This window comes from Plodia interpunctella, chromosome 25, assembly GCF_027563975.2.
Source record: "Plodia interpunctella isolate USDA-ARS_2022_Savannah chromosome 25, ilPloInte3.2, whole genome shotgun sequence".
In the NCBI taxonomy this organism is placed as follows: domain Eukaryota; kingdom Metazoa; phylum Arthropoda; class Insecta; order Lepidoptera; family Pyralidae; genus Plodia; species Plodia interpunctella.
Window position 1 is genome coordinate 3,677,797 of NC_071318.1, and position 19,355 is coordinate 3,697,151.

The 19,355-nt window shown below is 33.7% G+C and overlaps 2 protein-coding genes across 10 annotated transcripts in view; both read left to right on the plus strand.

The window, feature by feature from the left end:
• Positions 1–6,481, plus strand: part of sano (serrano) — a 104,915-nt gene extending 98,434 nt beyond the window's left edge. For both annotated transcript variants that reach the window (XM_053764038.1, XM_053764039.1), the window contains one exon: positions 3,634–6,481. The gene's annotated coding sequence lies outside the window, so the exon portion shown is untranslated. The remainder of the gene's footprint in view (positions 1–3,633) is intronic.
• A 3,057-nt stretch (positions 6,482–9,538) lies between these two features.
• Positions 9,539–19,295, plus strand: PICK1 (Protein interacting with C kinase 1). Of its 8 annotated transcripts, XM_053764302.2 has the most exons (14): positions 9,566–9,686; positions 9,933–10,113; positions 10,523–10,576; positions 10,655–10,711; positions 11,645–11,737; positions 12,779–12,890; positions 13,456–13,545; positions 13,820–13,948; positions 14,402–14,634; positions 15,011–15,185; positions 15,555–15,748; positions 18,180–18,332; positions 18,694–18,796; positions 18,875–19,295. In XM_053764302.2, exons 2-14 carry the CDS (start codon positions 10,022–10,024, stop codon positions 19,220–19,222), a joined length of 1,833 nt encoding a protein of 610 aa, XP_053620277.1. In that variant the 5' UTR covers positions 9,566–9,686; positions 9,933–10,021; the 3' UTR covers positions 19,223–19,295. The 8 variants fall into 8 exon arrangements, with proteins under 8 accessions (XP_053620282.1, XP_053620285.1, XP_053620277.1 ...); XM_053764304.2 differs by lacking the exon at positions 13,456–13,545; XM_053764303.2 differs by lacking the exon at positions 9,933–10,113 and having other exon boundaries at positions 9,572–9,686.
• The last annotated feature ends 60 nt before the right edge of the window (positions 19,296–19,355 follow it).

A 19,355-nucleotide genomic window follows, 5' to 3' on the forward strand; every position in this document is an offset into this window, starting at 1 on the left:
CGGCTGATTGTATTTGTATGTCTTCAAAATTTTAATTTCTTTTCCCGAACCCTGAGCTTTGGACGTCACAGCTTCAAATGAAACCACGTAATGATGAGAGAGAGAGAGATGGCGCTAATAGCACCTAAATGCACAATTAAATTCTGTGATATTCAATTAACTTTACTTGCAGACCACGCCTCAACCCATTATGTAAAAGAAACTGGTACAAAATATATCATTTCGCATACTTATGAAGTCAAGTTGATGCAAAAATTATTACTATGTATTGTCAGCTTAATTGAATAATTGCACGCGAGTGCTGCCGTACTTTGACACGTACAGTCGATTACAAATCAAGTTATACGCGCACCTCTATAGTGTGGTCATAAGGGCTAATTTGAGAGTTTGTTGCGCTATACTGTCTATACTATGACCACAGACCATTTAAGGCTAAATGGTTTAACTGTGACCGTACAGTTCGCAGGAATTATATTGCTTGTTACTTCTTCGTTAGGATATTACTACTACTTTACTTACTACCTCCTAGTTTTGCGCCCCGGCCTATGGGAATTTCGGGAATAAGAATACTCTATCTATGTGTTATATTTTATCCGTGTATCAATTTGATACAATCCGTCCAGTAGATTTTGCGTGAAAGAGTAACAAACATACACTCATAAATACATCATCACAAACTTTCGCATTTATAATGTAAGTAGGGTATTTTTTAGAAAAGAAATCTAGGCTAGGGTTGATTTAAAATAACCAGATTTAAGCGGCGCGGGCGCAGTACGGTAATAATTTTAAGGTCAATCTAAAAAATATAGGTTTCCATTTTGTTATGGCGGAACAAACACGAGACCTCCAGTGTAGAAGTCCGGTATGGTCCGCTACAAAGGTCGAAATATAATCTAATCGTTTTCTACACATAAGAAATGGCTCAATAATTTATCAGTACCTAATAGACTTCCAATTGGTATAACCTTCGCACCCATTTTCGCTCGAATTTCCACAGGTGTGTCGGCATGCGAACAGTGGGTGTAGCTTGTAACACACCACACCCGCCATTAGCTTATTAAAAGTATTAAAACGCAAAAACTATAGCAAATTGGTCTGTTTTATGCTAGTAGTTAGCACGCGAAATTCGGAAACTGGAGGTGTCATCAGTCTGAAAAGTAACAACTTTTTCTTATTTCATTTCTATTGCAATGTATATTTTATTTATCAATTTATGTACATAAGAAACATATATATAGATTATAAAAATGAATACAAGGTGCTACTTATTTCAAATGAAATCTCATTCCAGTAGACCGTGAGAGGAGAGGTGATTATGAGATAAATATGTATGTAGTTTTGTAAATATCTTCGGATAGGATCTCGCAACTCAATTTTGAAGCAGACATCGTTCAACCGATTGAACGGAAATTTTGTATTTATAAAAATCGGTATCAACTCACTGTTGGGTAATTAGGCCTGCCCTTTTTCGCGCTTTCTACGGTCCTATCCCCAATGTCACATGACCAGCACCCGGTGATTTACTAAACAATCTCCGTCCCTGTCTCGGGGTCCATTCCCCGTACTTCTTTGGTCCACTCATGGCCTTCTCTTCACTATCCGACTACTACTACTCCCACTGTAACTTTGCGACTGTACTGTATTGCGATCAAGCAGTGTTTTACCGAACATGTCACGCTCCTAATATAGTCAAGTTGCGAGCTTTCAATAAATAATTCGGAAATTAGCCAAATTATATGTCTGTCCTGTATACTGGACAAACATAAAAACATTTATATCACATATAAGATGTTACTTAAAGTCCTTCGCGACTGAAATACCGTGGACCCAACTCGATAACATTTAGTCTTTAATTTCCCGATGTGATCGTTCAACTTAATACCAGCTTTTATCCAGTAGGTAATAGTTCCTATAAATACAATTTGAATTATGTATCCGACCAGCTCTCCGTATAATAGGCCAGGGTCCTTTACTGCCACGTAAAAACTTGATAAATAATGCATAGGTTTTCACTAAGTATTTGAAGTAGTGACTAGGTAAAAAACTTAATTGGCTTTTGAAGTGAAAGGATACGCCGGTTATAGATATAGGTACTACTTGATTATTGTATTCGTAAAAATCATGTCAGATGACACGTGTCCACTGGTTAAGATCAAAATGTCCCAGGTTCAAATCCGAATTGTGCCGAATCTCATAATCTATATTGATTCCATAGGAAGGTCTGTCTTCCAGCAGTAGGGACCCTATGGCAAGGTCGGTGTTGTGTCTGTCTGTCCGTTTTTATATTAATACGCAGCATTACTATTTCTATATTCTTTTCGACATATAACGGTGTAGAGCGACCTTTATCAACATATCCGGCAGTTAAAGAGTTTAAAACGAACTATCCATGAGATAGCACTTTCTACTCACCCGTATAAGGCAGATACAACCGTTACATAGTTATAGGACTAAGCCGGCATCCAGTTACACCGAATTTTACGGTTGAGCGAATATTTATTTACTTACTAGGTACTTATCCGCTCAATGACCCAATAACAGCCTTGGCCTTCAATACAAGAGCAGGCTAACGTCAATTTCATATCTTAGCCCTAACATAAGTAAATGTATAAGAAATTATAATTGAGGATATTTAGATACGATAAATTCCCACTATCCGCTAAAGTACAAAACAACCAAAACAATTTCAATTTAAACCTTTCTATCCTATAACTTTTCAAGGTTACACGTAAAATTCCTGAAATGCGTCATCTGTCAAGAGTGGAATCCAGATCCATATTTCTATACTAATTTTACACATAGTGGTTAGTTGGTTTGTCCTTCTTTCACGTCATAACAAAACAATGAATTAATGTGATTTTTTTTTGTGGAGATAGTTGGAAAGTGACATAAGACTAGGATGGAAATAATCATGTTAATTTAAAAACGTACTTACTAATTTCGATTATTTTTTTCAATTTATGCAATGATTTTAAATGTATCCATAATAAATTATATATGTTCACACGTTACATCGCTATGTAAATGAGGCCGAAGTAAATCTTCAAATGGCCTATAACCGACGTATTTGGAAGTAGAAAAATGTTGATTTTTGAACGTGTTATTTTTAGACGTACGAAATATGAAGGCGGATGTAATATTACGGAATAGGTGATAACAAAGACTTGATTGTTTATTCCTAAATAGTAAGTCATAGGTTTTAGGTTATAGATATATTTAGGACATGCTTATACCAAAGGCAACAGATCAGCAAACAGTTTGCCTACATTGTGGACTCACTATTATTATTTAATTTTATTTGCAAGCCTTTAGATATCAGTGGAACATGTCGGAAAAAAATAACGCACGTCTGAGCCGCACATGTCAAGATATTCTGCATGGATATTTATTCTGTGGTAATAGCAAGTAGGTAGTTTCCTATGAATTTGCGTACGTTGATGTACTTTTCTTTTCGTACTTGGCTATATTATAGGTAACATCCATCGTTCATCACAGTAGTAAAATTAAATACGGTAATACGATATAAATACATTTTTTTAACTTTGTATGACCATAAAATAAAAGCAATATTTTTTGACAACTTTGAGTGCCCAATTTAACATAAACTAAATTTTCACTTTTTTTTTATTTCAGATCCAACGAGCTTCATTCAAGATAAGAAGAGTACTCACCATTTTGGCTACGTTAACAAAAAATGGAAACAGGAGCGAATTTTGTATAATCATACAATAATAATTGCCCAAAATATACATATAACTAATTAACAAATGTTATACATAATAATGAGATGAAAAAAATCTGGAATCGAACGGGAATTGAACCCCCGCCCCTGTCTATCCGCGATCCTATCCTCATAACCACTGAGCTATCGACACCATGCCAGTTCGACTGAATTAATTCATCCATTCCAGAATTTTTTCATCTCATTATTATTTTCAAAAAAAAGTTAAAAAGCATGTGTGACATGTATAACAAATACATTTAAATGTTATACATATGTATAATAAAAATACTTACCAATAATATGCTGACCATTCGGTTTTACGTTTAGATTTCTTGTCTTAAAAAATATTGTCTTATAACTTGAATAGATTCAAGAAAACCGATTACTAAAATAAAATGTTCAAAGATATTTAATTAATTTTGATTACTTCAATTTAAAATAGCATTAGGGTAGATGGCAAGGTCAGAAAATTGTAAAAATATATATGCTCTGGATAAAATTGATATCTTTAAGGCCACTGTGATCTGTGTGATTTGTCCTAATATATTTATTTCTATTTATTTTTTTTTTTCACTGGTGTATTTAATAATTTATATGCTTTCTCTGTATGTTTTCTTCGTGCAATAAAGAATTTACAAACAATATAAAGGCCTTCGAATAGTCATCAAAATAAAAAAATTACATCTGCCCTGTTGTAATAAACTCAACAATGAAAACCTACTTAAATACCTAATTTTAGACTAAGTATAAAAAGAAATATAGTAATCAGTTCTAACCCAATCATGTGGTAATCAATTTAATCATATAATGAAGACATATTTTGATCTCTTAATTATAAATTGTTATTTATGATTTTAATGCCATATTACGGTGTAATACTTCAATGTTGTGTAACTTGTGTTAGTTAAGAATAGTGTAATGTTTTTTGAGTGCCTATTTCCTTAATCGGCAGTATATCAAGTGTAAGTGTTCTTTTTTCATGTGTAAACCAAAAAAACATGAGGTGCCTTATTATGTAGTTGTAATGATTTATTCATAATAATGTACTATGTAATGGCAAGTTGTCAATACTAATAATTCAGTGTTTCCATCTGCACATTTTTTTTCCAATGTAAATAAAAAATAGTTTTTATTATAGCTTGTCGTTCTGCTAGCTTTTTTAAATGACTTCAAACAAAAAAGAAAACGTGCAGTACGTTTACAAACTACATAACTAGTATCATTTATTTTACAAATCGAAAAAAAAAATTTGTCTATGCTTCTTATGAAATACTCACGATGCGTGAAATAAAGCATACTGTACGTACTTATTAAGATAAATAAATAATAAGAAACAGTCACAGTTCTTTATATAAGTGAATAGTTTTAAGACGCGAACAAAAATATTTTTATTCTTATGCATTTATAATATTTCTACTACAGTCATAGTGATTTTAGGTCCTATAGGTATTCTACCTGTTTAAATAATGACAGTTTTATAACACAGAAAACCATGTAATATTTTGTTAACTATACTGAAATTAGCTTAAAAATTGACATAATTTGTTCATTGAAGTGTCTAAAATATAGCTAGGATCCCTGTGACAGCAGGATGAACTTATACATTCGAAGTGTGTAGTAAAATTTTCGTACTATTTGCCATCTGTCACTGGGACCAAGCTATGTTTTAAAAACTTTATTCATGTGGTATTCAATTGAATACCGTAAATGAAATTTACACCAACTTTCAATAAACGAACGAACTTAAATAAAATCATGAAAATAAATTTTAAAATTAATAATTGAAATAAATATTCACGATTGTTTGAATATATTACATCTCTATCGCTCTCATTTCGAAATTAACGTTGCATCCTGCTGTCACAGAGATAAAACTATATTTGACACACTATAAATCAGCTCTCTTTTTCTGACTATAAAACTGTCATCACTTAGTTTAAGATCTTAATACTTAATCTTTGATAGTTGTCTCGGAGATGCAAATACCATTTTTTGTGACTTCGACATAATTATCACAACATAAAAAGTAAACTTATTATGAATTGTTAAAATAAAATGAAATCTTGACGTGATTTCAAATTGACTATATATTTATTTTTGTTCAGAACATACTCAATTAAATAATATTTGTGCAAGTTAAAGTAAGGGAACATGCGTTGATATAGATATTCATTGCATAGGTACATTATTTACCACCAATTAAGAAGACATTTTTTGCTATCATACATTCATTCACCCAGTAGGTATTTCTAGTGCCGTGCCTAGACAACAAACGCCAAAAAATAACATGTTTTACTTCTGTGAAACAGAAATCCAATAAAATCAGATAAAAATCCATTTGTTGGCTTTCATTAGCTCAGTGTGGACATAGCATAATACAAAAGTGACTTTCATAAAATTGTTGCCAGCACATAAATAAAGTAATGTAATTTTCATAGTTTTGATTTATGTCTGGCCATGTAGTTTTTTTTTTTTTATAAATCACAATATGATTCAAAAGACATAAACAGTTCTCTAAAATCTTTTGTTGTCTTTTATATTAAAAATAAAACCAACTTTAAATAATTCATAGTAAGTGTTGCTATAAATAAAATATCGATCATTCGAATATCCAAATAAAATAATCCATGTTTAGATTTAAGTTAGCATCCAGACGTTCGTAATGTTTAAGATATTTTCTACATTCGTAATTTTCTGTCTTGTTCTCAACACTCAATATTGTAACTTTTACGACGTAAATAAACAAAATTATATGTATTACAGGTTTTTCATTGATGCAAATATCCTTTTTAGATATATACTTATATGTCCTAGTATTTTTGAAACACTTGAATTCCTGCAGCAACGTGTCACGCCTTTTTAAGTCAATATCAGTGGTTCAGTACTGCTTCCATAGTCTATGGCTCGTAGAAAACACATTTCATTTTAGAAACTGGCTATTAGACTGGGTAAAACACAAAACGGTATGAATTAAAGTAATTCATCAGTTTTCTTAATTACTCGTTCGAATTACTATCATTTTTGTTCTTATCAAAGTCTAATAAGAAATCTGTCACAAGATATCACTGTCATACACGCTCCATATACCTAAGTACATTTTTATTTTTGACATTAAAAAAATGTATTTGATTTGACTAGTTGAAACACAAACAATTCTCAAAAGATACAATACTGATTCACAAGGCTGTAGATATAATAATTCAGTGAAGAAAATAATATTTCAAAATGACTTTTGAACCGGCCTTGCTTGTCAGTTTGTGCTATAGATCAACAAAAATAATACGTCTATACATATTGTAACGACGTCATTTATTAACTTCAGTAACTATTAAAGATAAATTATTTAAATACACAGTCACATATGAGCTTGTTCCTGGGATTATTCTTGGCAATGACCCTCCGAAGCCCGGTTAAAATATATAAAATTGTGATTTTACGACCGGCCGCCTGTCTGACGTAAACGTAACGTAACGCCTGTCCTTGGAAATTCTTCAAGGTAAATAAGCATTTGATCCTCCCAAGTGCCCTTCGTCCCTCTGCCTCTGTTGGACCAGCCTTTCGTCTGCTTTTCCGTCGATTCCTAAACCTAACCTCTCAATCAACTTTTCAGCTTTATCTCCATGTAGTTCTATGAACTGTTTCTTTCTCCTTTGCGCCACATCTGGCTCGAAAATCCACGTCTCAACGTTGTGTATAACTGGCAGTCCAATCAAGTTTGTTCGTACAAAACTTCCGATTGGACCAACAGGATTGTCTTGACCGAACGATGAATAAAACAGGCCGCAAAGACAGAGCGCGGACTGAAAAAGAAAATTCCTTGTTAAAGATGTTCGAAATCCAAATTTAAAAAAGAAATATATGTGAGTGATGTGACATTAACTGAACCTCTATTTGGATTGGAACCAATTGGCTATTTGAGTAAAAAATTCAGTAGAAAGATACCTATTTATTATCAAACACGATAATTAAATTCAATTTTAAATAATTAATTTAATTAAATACCCGTTTCACATTTTTGTTCTGTTTAAAGTATGTATATTGGGGTTTCAGGATATTACCTACCTCCATCAAATTTACATGGAGGTCATACGGCCTCCATGTAAATTTGTTTTTAACATTAAAAAATATCTGGTGACTGAAAAACATCTGGAAAATAAATACCCTACTATATTAAATAGCATACCTACCTACTATTTTATCATTGTTCATACTCTGAAAGTAGTGTATGATTGCAATAACTAGGATAAGAAATTGGCCTTAGGCCATCAATTTATTTATTTGAAAAAAGTAATGCTCTTAATATTAAGAGCTCTTAATATTAAAAGTAATGCTCTTAATAATGCATAGAAAAATACAAACTTACAATTATTAAAACAAGACATTTATGAGTAAATAATCATACTTATTTAAATACGCATTCATGTACCTAGGTACCTCTTTCACGCAAAATCTATTGAAAAAGTTTTGATGAAATTTGGTACACTGGTAGGATATCACCACGAATAGCTTTTAAGGCACTCCTACCTCCCACGAGACCAAGCTCTTAGTGGTGTACTTTTTGATAAGAATAGCATTGACAACTAATAGGCAACAACAGCGTTCCCAAAAGGGATTAATTGAAATATACAAATACGAAAATTTAATTATTAATTTTTCCGTGGGTTTCTGGACTTCTCAGCCGTGAATAAAACTCACACACAAAATTGAGACACAAATATATTATTATCTATTACGAACATGCACTTCAATTTGAAACATCGACAACGAATAATTTATGATTTGTTATTTTATTTATGCACTTGTATTATGTCACAGAATGCCACTTTTTAAAGAATATGGGTACGCGCGCTTAAGTATTTAAAAAAAACTCACAATTAAATTCATTTTAACTCCACTCAACTGTTTCGTGTCGCGCACTTAGAGGTACTGATTACAGAGAAACTGGTTGTTTATTGCAACTTTTACATTAAAGCAGTTCATATTAGTTTGCGTAATAAGGAACGTTGTTGCCTTGATTATATGTAGGATGTTAGGGCTGGCAATTTCTAAACACTGCACAACAGCGTACAATTAAAAATAAATTTGCGCGGGGTAGAAATTTGAACTAAACGTGGTCTATGTATTTTATTATAGTTCCAACATATACAGCGCCCTCATTAGGTAAAGTCAGGCGTGACATTAGCTTTTTAAGATCGCGTGGTCAATGTATAGATAAAGAAGTCCTTAACACACTTAGTTAAAACTTCTTTATTTGGTCATTATCACTATAAGTGTTACCTATAAATATGTAGTAGTATTATGAACCTTAGTGAAAGGAAATATTGATTTTGTTTAAGCAATAATACTTCATATAGTACAAAAACTCTTTTATATATTTAGTTATCTACTTATTTCATATTTGACGGAACCCTAATATAATACAACATTGATTTACCTAATTATCTATTTATTTATTCAAACTTTGTTCGAATGGCAGACTTGATGTCTTAAAATAGTATTTTTCTATTATTGTAAATTTTATCGTTCGATTTTAGTACATATTATAATAATTTTTGATATCTTCAATTTGCTAAAAGCATTTTCTTCCAGTCAACATGAATACTCACTGTTCACGCTGCCCATACCTACTCCACCTAAAATACTAATAAATGTCCATATCCATTGGATTATACAATAAATCATCATTTAAGATACTCCCAGTCCCACACATACTTTTTTTATTCAAACAAGGTAAGATTTCATTTCCCGCTATTTCGTTACTAGCTCCTGATTGGTGCTTTCAAGAAAATGGCGTGCTGTTTTATCGACATGCCTTGTGTACACAGCTCGCGGGAAAATCAATAATTTTGACAATTTGACATTCAACCATTGACATTTTCGTTTCAAATTCGGTTCACAACAAATAATAATACAAAATGATGCAAGAATACGATGATGATTTCTTTTTTGAAGAGGACAAAATGTGAGTAATTAATTTGTAATTTAGTTTTTAATGTTTTTATTCGGCGACACAAATGGTTCATTCGTTTTGACCCAAGTGTTACTATGTATTTTGTTTAAACATTTTTACTATTTTTACGAAAAGCGAAAAGGAGTGTGTATGTACTAATTTCTACTAACTACATTATGTTTGAATTCATGTCTTTTCTTTCATCACATAAATCTAACTGTATAGTTTTAGCCTTATCAGTGTACTTCCGTTCTGCAGAAATATGGTGGTTTTATCTGTTAACTGAGTCAGTATTTGGCGGATTTCGAAACGATATATTCAGTGTCGTGTTGTGGTATTGAGGAGAAATGTGGCAGCAACCATACGAATATTTTAATTACAACGATATGAGGATTTATCCCCAGCAGTATATGATGTCACATCAGATTGAGGATAAACTGTAAAAATAACTTGTATACTTTTTATTTATTTAGTTTTGATATTGTTTTCAACATTAATTCGTGTAGATTGTTTTAAATGTTTCGAATATTATGTAGGTACAAGTACAACCTTCTTATTTTTTAATAGATTTGATGTATTAAAGGTCAATTTACGTATTATTTGTTATCTAGATTTTTACTTAAAATTTCGTGTCGATCCACAGATCCGTATGTTTAGGACACTCGTTATTGTAAAAATACGGTTTTTTTTATTTTGAAATTGACAAATTTCAATCGCTAATTCTAATACCTATATGTACTTCTTACTTTGATAATTATAAACGTACTTAAATTTTAAAAAACCTGAACCTCTGAAAGATAAGTAAGTAGGTACATATTTAAAGTGATTTTGACTTATTTTTTGTTTAGCAAAGCCGAAGAAACACCAATGCAATCGAAATTGTTATTATCTATTGACGAACGGTAAGAAACGGAGTATTTAATTGAAAATATTAAAACATTGCTAACATTTTTACTAATTCAATTTATGTCCTTACATAGTGCTTCCAATTCCATTCAGGAGTACATGAAGGAAAATAATGTGAACGACGTCGAACAGTAAGTAATTATATAAAATATGGCTATTTTTCAAGTTGATGCTAGTATGATAGTTGTATTTTCTGATTATCGGCCATTTTAGTTACATTGCGGAGCGATAACTGGCTACCGAGTAACAATTTGTTATGCAAGACACAATTGTCTTGAATTTTCCGGATCAAATGATTGGAAGCTTTTTATCAAAAAGAAAGGATTGCAATGATCATTAAATACTATGCAATGATCATTAAAACGCGACCATGGCCGTTAGTATGGTGCTGACGACGTAAAGTATTTCTAAAAAAAGGAAATAATCTTCACAAAAAATATTTTCTCATGAACTCAACCTGAATAAAGTGGTATATCGCACGCAATATATTTATTGATCGATGTTATTCTTATCTAAGTATATGTCTGTCACTCTCTCTCTCTCACCTGAGCGTTTTCCCGGTTCCATCCAGCCATAGCACGTCAGAGCCCAGACTAGGGTCCGCTTTCCTACTTTTTCTTCTCCATTTGGCACAGTAGCAAGCCGGCACTCCGCCTTTAGCTATATTAGCTTAAGTCCTTTGCATCGTCGGCATGAATTTCCGAACTCCCTTGGCTTTCTCCGTACTCCTGAGTACCATTTATGTATGCGAAATTACAAGAAGATCATACATTATCTACGTACGTACCCAACGTACGTAGATAATGTATGACGAATATTCTCACTCATTTGATCACACACTCAACACTCATCACATATTCTGACTCACTGACTCATTTTCACATTCATTATATTAGTATTAGTCTTCTTATTGTCAAGGATGATAGGCTTGCCAATGGTCTAACAACTAAAAGGATGCCGAAGATAGTGCGGATGGAAGAGAAAAAGTAGGGACCCTGGGCTCAGACGGTCTTTGGTGATATTGCTTTATGTGTAAATAGTTACCTATTTGATTTGTTCTACAGGGCTAGTGAAGAAAACAGAGACAATTTCAACCAAGATTGCATATTCAACGACTTGAGACAAGAAAGATACAAGATATATCATCAAGATTTGATGTGAGGGCAACAAGAATAGGCTAGTGTTATGTCATTTGCTGCACCTAAGCATAAACGCTAGATTTGTTTCCATAGATGCGTAAAAAATATTTCCTGCACTAGTTAATACACAATAACCATCGCAATTTTAGCTAATCAATCCATTGAATCCCTCCGGAACTATCGGTCTATTTTCCCTTTTGGTCTATTTTGAATCAAATTCTACATTGGAACTCCATTCATTGAAGAGAAGATAATAAATGTAGGTAATTTCATAATTTAGTTGTTTACTAAGTTTTTATGAAGCTCTCTCTGTAGCCGCTAGGCTAATTAATAATGTGCTTATTTATAAAAATAATAAAATGTTTTATTTTTTAAACGTGTTTTATTTTAATTGTCGATTTTGTTTATGATTAACGAATTTTTTTTAGTTCTGATTTTCGTGAGATACAGCTGCTAGATATTTAGTATTTTGATGATTGTTTCAGATTAATAAAAGCTAAAAAGCTAGAACCATTGTAGCTTTAGATACGAGAGAAATAGTTCATCAATTAAATAATTATGATTTGTAGATAATCTAGGGCTCAGTAAGGAGCTAGTTCTGTATGTAGGTCTAGTTAAAATAAAATTTATAAAATTAGTTTACACGTAAATACGTACTTATTACTTTTTGAGAAAAAATATGTTTACATAAAAGGTTTAAGTGGATTTTTTTCAAAAAGTAATAGGTTTAAGTTAAAGTTGTAGCTTCATAAGAATAAGTGAATAATTTAGTAACTTCATTATTATTATTTCTTAAAAAAAAAGATGTAAGTCAAGTCACCCTGCAAGGTCTATTCTGTGACGCGGTAATAGTGACATTGAGTTTGGGTTGGTTAATGTTCTGTTGACTGTCCAAGCCAACAGCAATTTGGGTCATAAAATAAAAATCGAGAAAAATACAAAAACAAAAAGGAAAGTGGCAACGCACGACATGTCGCAAAATGATTAGTAATTCAAATTAATACCGCCTCGACCTGCCAAACAATTACGAAAGACCGATTAAGCAATTGACATTTTCAGGGGTATGACAGTGACATCCGGCAGCGTAACGTTAAGCAAAGATGAGAAGAACTTAATCGGAATAAGTATAGGTGGAGGAGCACCTTTATGCCCTTGCCTTTATATCGTGCAGGTCAGTTCAGTTGTTCTCTCTCACCCTCATCTCCGCATGTTTTCGCTTTCGTTCGGGGCTGTGATGCCGCTAAGCACGCGGTCAGCGTCAAAATTAACCTTGAAATGTTGAAGTGGCATTTTATGCCTAACGTCAACCCTCCTTGGTTTGGTAAATCTGTTCTGTTCTATAAGCCACCTAGGCTGTGACCCTTAGCCGGTTTGTACGACATCACGGGAAAACATGTAGTGGTCATATTCTAAGGTAATTTTCCAAGCTATATACTACCTATATATTTACCTTAACCTGTTAACTAAAACTGTCAACCAGCGTGCAGGTTTCACGATGTTTTCCTTTAACGGAAGCAAGTGGTGTCTGTAAAGTGGGTCTATGAAAACTACTCTACATGAGTCAGATTGGTACATACAAACTCATGTGGTACGAGTAGAGTTCGAATCTTGGGACCGGGAACTTTGGGACCTTTCAATCACAGGCGGACAGTCTTAACCACTGTATCACTACCGTTTGTTTCGCTTTGAAGAACTCAATTTTTTATGATCACCAGTCCTATTCTTTTCCTCTCCAGAATGAACGTTTGCCATCAGAATTCGCCAAGAATCTACCCCTAATTCGGGCGTCCGCTCATCTCTTAGGATTTCCTTCGCTACGCTTACCGGTATGAGTAGCATATACACATGCATTTACAAATAAATGACATACTTAAAATTTTTTGACTACATTTTTTAAAACTCCTACAAAAATTTTGACAGCTTTTGTGGTCGTCCGAGAGATCTTGTTGTCACGTAACAAAAAAATCATAACCATGCAGTAAAACGTTGCACCATTAGGTCATGTTTATCATATGCATTGTCATGGAAAAAGAAATTGGTAAAGCCAAAAGGTAAGTTACGGCGTTAAATAGAACTGAAACTACTGACCATAACTTTCAGATCTTCGATAATACGGCGGCATCTAAAGACGGCACCCTACAAAGTGGTGATGAGCTGGTTGGAGTCAACGGACAGTCGGTCAAGGGGAAGACCAAAGTGGAAGTGGCCAAGATGATACAGGCCGCTAAGGTATTTAAGAATTTAATATTATATTCAATAGAAATTAAATTAAACAATACTTATTAAAATTTTTAAAATTAATAATCTTCTAGCTTCTGGCAAGACCAAATTCTCATATTATCATCAGACTTGTATACTTTTGACTAATTTATTTTCTGATGCTTGTAATGTGATTTTTAATTACGACCTGCTTCATGGCCTATTTTCTTTCTAATTTTCCATACCTTACCCTTAGAGAACTGTCAATCTGATAAGAAACTTAAGATTAGTCTTCAAATGAACTACTTACTTCAATGCAACTACACTAACATTTGATCTACACTAACATTGTTAACCTCTCCTTTCACGGCTCTACTGGAAGATATTTATTTAGCTGATGCACCCATGTGCTCATTTTTATCATGTAATCCAATATATTTTTTGCAATTAAATAATTACATAAATAAATCCTCAATTCTCTAGGACGAAGTAACAATAAACTACAACAAACTCCACGCGGACCCAAACCAGGGCAAATCCCTAGACATAATAATGAAGAAGATGAAGCATCGTCTAGTGGAGAATATGTCATCTGGCGCCGCTGATGCATTAGGTCTGTCCAGAGCTATCCTATGTAATGATACGTTGGTCGCCAAACTGAATGAACTGAGGGAGACTGAAGGGACTTATAAACGATTGGTGGAGTACGCGAAAAGGTAAGACTTCTTTATCTTAACTAGTTGGACTCATCATCATCATCTGCAGCCCTCCGTAACCCACTGCTGGGTATAGGCCTCATTGCGTCTGCGCCAACCATCTCTGTCCTGGGTCATCCTTATCCAGTTGTTACTGCTAGTAACAACAGGTCCCCCGCCCATTTCCATTTTAATGTCGCGACTCTGGAGACCGCTAACTCACTTTTTGGCCAGTAATTAAGTGGACATGGCCAACGCATTTAACACTGCATCAGGTCTCCCAAACATAACACTAGCGATAGATAAAACTGCACAGAGGTGCCTACAAGGCAACTTAATATACGGTTAAATCGTTTATACTAAAACGTATGTCTTCTACCGACATTTTATTTTCCAGAATGTTAAAATCATACTTCGACCTGCTCCAAACATACAAGGCATTGGGGGATATCTTCGCAGCCATAGGCGTGAGGGAACCCCAGCCTCGCGCTTCGGAGGCCTTCTCCAAATTCGGGCAATACCATCGGTTGTTAGAGAGAGATGGCATAAAGATGCTCAAGGCATTAAAACCAGTAAGGAGTTTTTAATTCTAATTAAAATATAATGTTTTATCGACGCATCTGGGAGAAAAACATCCACAACATCCAAACATCAACAATCTGTATATTATCCCTCTTTGAGTTCTAATTTTGGATGAAATCTGGTTATATCTTCATACCATTTTTAGAACTAAATCCTTTATGGAACAATATCATTACACTTTAAAAAAAAACAAATTTCGGCATCCACGACTGTTTGCTTCTAAGTTTTCTCTTTTAAATAACGAAACTGATTTTGATGGAGTTTTCACTGTCATTTAGATAATTTATTCCCGAAAGTCATACATAGAATGATGAAGACAGGCCTGATCAGGAAAAGTAAATACACTTCAATCATTGCAGATTCTAGCAGACATGGGAACATACCTTAACAAAGCGATACCAGACACAAAATTGACAATTCGCAAATATGCCGACACCAAATTTGAGTATCTCTCATACTGCTTGAAGGTTAAGGAGATGGATGATGAGGAGTATGGTTATAACGCTTTACAGGAACCCCTTTATAGGGTGGAAACTGGGAATTATGAATATAGGTAAAAACAACACTAATGAATTATTTTAGACACATTTCAGATTATCTATACTTATAATAAAACTGTAACTGGACTATGTCTGTACATTGGAGATATTTACGAAAAATAAATAGGAGAGGACTATTTAGAGTCAATAGAAGCCAAAACATATTTTTTTAGAATTTTTGTCTGTCTGTCTGTATGTTTGTATCACACAAAATCTACTGAACGGAGCTGCATGAAATTCGGCACAGAGATAGAATGTGGCCTGGATTACAATACAGGCTACTTGGTATCCCAGATTTACGTTCATATTTAGGTTGAAGTTTCAAAAACAAGTTTGTAATTATTCATTGTATAAGTATTAATTTCGAAAATTTTACTTAAAATTTATATTAAAAAATACGGATAATTAGTTTAACTACCTGATAATAGATGGCGCCACATGTGAACTCATAAAATTGAAAATAAAATCGTCAAATATATTATAATTATAGTTCCCATAAAAATATTTTTGTTAGAAAAAAAATACAGTTTATTTTACTCTCGCCATAGAACTTTCACCATAGAATATAGAAGCTGACTCGCTTCACGATCGATTTGACTACCGCGGTGGCGCAGTGGTAAAGTTCTTGCCTTTGAACCGAGAGGTCCCGGATTCGATTCCCGGTCGGGTCATGATGGAAAATGATCTTTTTCTGATAGGCCCGGGTCTTAGATGTTTATCTATATATGTATTTGTTAGAAAATATAGTATCGTTGAGTTAGTATCCCATAACACAAGTCTAGAACTTACTTTGGGACTAGCACTGTCTGAGTGATTTGTCCTAATATATTTATTTATTTATCTAAACTTTCTTCCGTTTCTGCGCACGCTTGAGTAGGTGACAGAAAGTCGACCGGATCGTGATGAACGTTTAGCTTCACAGCGTTCCAAGATTGCATCGTCTAGATCCCATTATTTGAGACTCTTTTGAAAGAGAATCATGTTTGGATGCTGCCTCTCGATCTATCTATATTTCTATATTTCTGAAAGTATACTTTGTACTTAGACGATTATCAAGACAAGGTAGATTTGAGGCTACTGAGGCAACCAAAAACTATTCCCGTGGCGATTTGCGAAAAACCTGTCTCTTATAGGTGACGCTAAATGCGCTGAGTTAATTTCAAGTCGATAAAGATTAAATTTGGCAGGAAGGTATATGGTAAGACGGCCACTGAGAAAGGAATTTTGGAAATTCTTTCCCTAAGGGCGTGAAATAAGAGTTGCAAGATTTAGAAGTATACATGAAATTTTAAATTTACATTTCCAAACTATATTTGGATAGTTTGCCGTGGGATTTTCGATAAAAGACTGCCAATAAATATTTTGAATTTTAATATTATAACAATCAGTAGATGGCGCAGAGTGTATGTAGGTATTTTACAGTTCCCGTGATATTTATTGACTCCGAACCCGACACAAAACCGTGAAAGTACGTTTGTTTGTTTGGTACATTGTACCTCTTCACACTTTATTTACTTAACAAATCTTGAAATTTCACATATCAGTCGCATAAGTACGAAGAAGGGCAACTAAAAAGTACTATTCCTGTGGGATTTGCTAGGAATGAATCTGCTTTATTTTATTTCATTGCTTTATTTATCCATTCATACAGTCATGGATACTGAACAAAGCACTTCTAGCTTCCAGCCCAATAATTACCATTAATTTTCCATTGACAAACATAAATGGTTGCAGAAGTACATCTGAAACGGTCATGCTTCTCCCATGGCCTGTAGTATGTTTGCGCGGATCCAGTGCTCAGAATTTGTTTAGTTTCCAATTGGGAAAAGATAAATAAATTTCAGATTTTTTCAATCCTATTCCAGTTTTTCGATCTCAACTAATATCGTAATATTTATTTTATCTATGATCCTAATCCTGTCCTAACTAATATTATAAATACGAAAGTAAGTTTATTTGTTAGCTCTTCACTCTATCTAACTCAACCAAACTTCTTGAAATTTTGCATAGGTACATTTATAGTTTGAAATATGGAGGACACCCTATGTCTTTCATCTCGGAAATTACCGTGGGAAATATACGCGGGCGAAGCCGCGGGCAAAAGCTAGTTTAAGATAAATTTACTTCCCCGCTCTGACTCAGACAGATTTCAATTGAACCCTGGGGGGCTACCAAGAAACATAAAACACGTATCATATCGATACGTCCGCACATTCTCTCTTTTTAGTAACATGCTACGTGTTCGTATGTTTCGTGGTGAACCTTCTGTATGTTTTAATTCTCGCTCATTAGCGCGTTGCATTTCACGTGCACGGTCTATGGCTATCCACATAGCGACTATCATCAAAGTCGCCATAATTAATAAATCGATACCTAATTCAAATAAAATATGTAATCTCAACAAAGGAGAAACTATCACAACATCATCGACATAAACTCTTTCAGGTTAATTTTGCGATGTCGACAAGACGCGCGAGCGAGATTCGCACGACTCAGATCAGATGTTTTGGTAAAATTGGAACTTTTGGACAACAAAAAAACACAAGATGTAGCTTACCAACTGAGAAGGTTTATACAGGGCCTTGCCGTTTACCACAAGTAAGTGAAAAGTGGGGATATATTCCAAAATCGTGAGGCGTGTTGTTCCGCCCTTGATGGCAATAACTGATTAGGCAATAACATTCCCAAGGACGGTTGACATAAGGCTGGCGGCCGGTTGTATCACAGCAGATTAAAAAAAAATGTTTTTTTTTTACGCTTACTCCGGGCTTCACAACTGTTACTTTGCCCAGTTAAAATGCTTAAAATATTAACATTGCTTAAAATATTATTTACCACCCACAAAATTTCGCCGAGTCGATACGCTAAGAAGAATATTATTTACACATTACATTTCACAAAAGTGTATAGTATTTTATTAGGTTCACCATTCAATAACACCCATTTTATTATTTTACAGCGAAACAGTTGAGCATCTGAAAGAAAATTCTTCACTGTTCCCTGTAGAAGTGGATTTATCTCAAAACGCCTTCCAATACAAATCTACCACTCAGATCATACAGGTAAAACATTTTTCAGTCCACAATAGTTATTTTAAAAGGGAAAATATTAACAATTATTTTATTATTCTCAATTTCCAGGATAACCCAGAGGACGAAGAAGATATAGAATTCGGCAAAGAAATACAAGAATATCACGATATTTCAGAAGATGATATCAAAGAAGCAAAAGTCGTGAACAGACGACAAAACAAGGATAAAGATAATACTGATTCTTCAGAGCAACTTCTACCAGATTTTGATTCAATGGACAAAGCCAAAAACGACAATATCGACAATCTATCTCTTCTAAAAGAATTAGGTTTAGCAGACACAAATGTCGCTGAAGAATTCGGTGATTTTCAGAATGGTTTGGATGAATTGACGTCGAAAAATGATAGCGATGACATTTTTGATAAACTATTAAGGGATTTGGATATTGGAAAGTAGTTTGATAGGATGTTTACATTGTTAATAGTGTTTCTAATTAATAAAGTTATTATTATAGTGGTTGTATTTATAATGTGATTTTTTTTTCCATCTACATTATAATTGCTACGGAGAAGCAAAAATAAGGCTGTGA

What these genes read in the sequence shown, in the direction of transcription:
- PICK1 (XM_053764302.2), top strand. Translation starts at nt 10,022, where the DNA reads ATGTGGCAGCAACCATACGAATATTTTAATTACAACGATATGAGGATT. An exon ending in CATCAGATTGAGGATAAACT is followed by an intron (nt 10,114 to 10,522) that starts GTAAAAATAACT and finishes TTTTTTGTTTAG; the next exon opens with CAAAGCCGAAGAAACACCAA. An exon ending in TTGGTGGAGTACGCGAAAAG is followed by an intron (nt 14,635 to 15,010) that starts GTAAGACTTCTT and finishes TTTATTTTCCAG; the next exon opens with AATGTTAAAATCATACTTCG.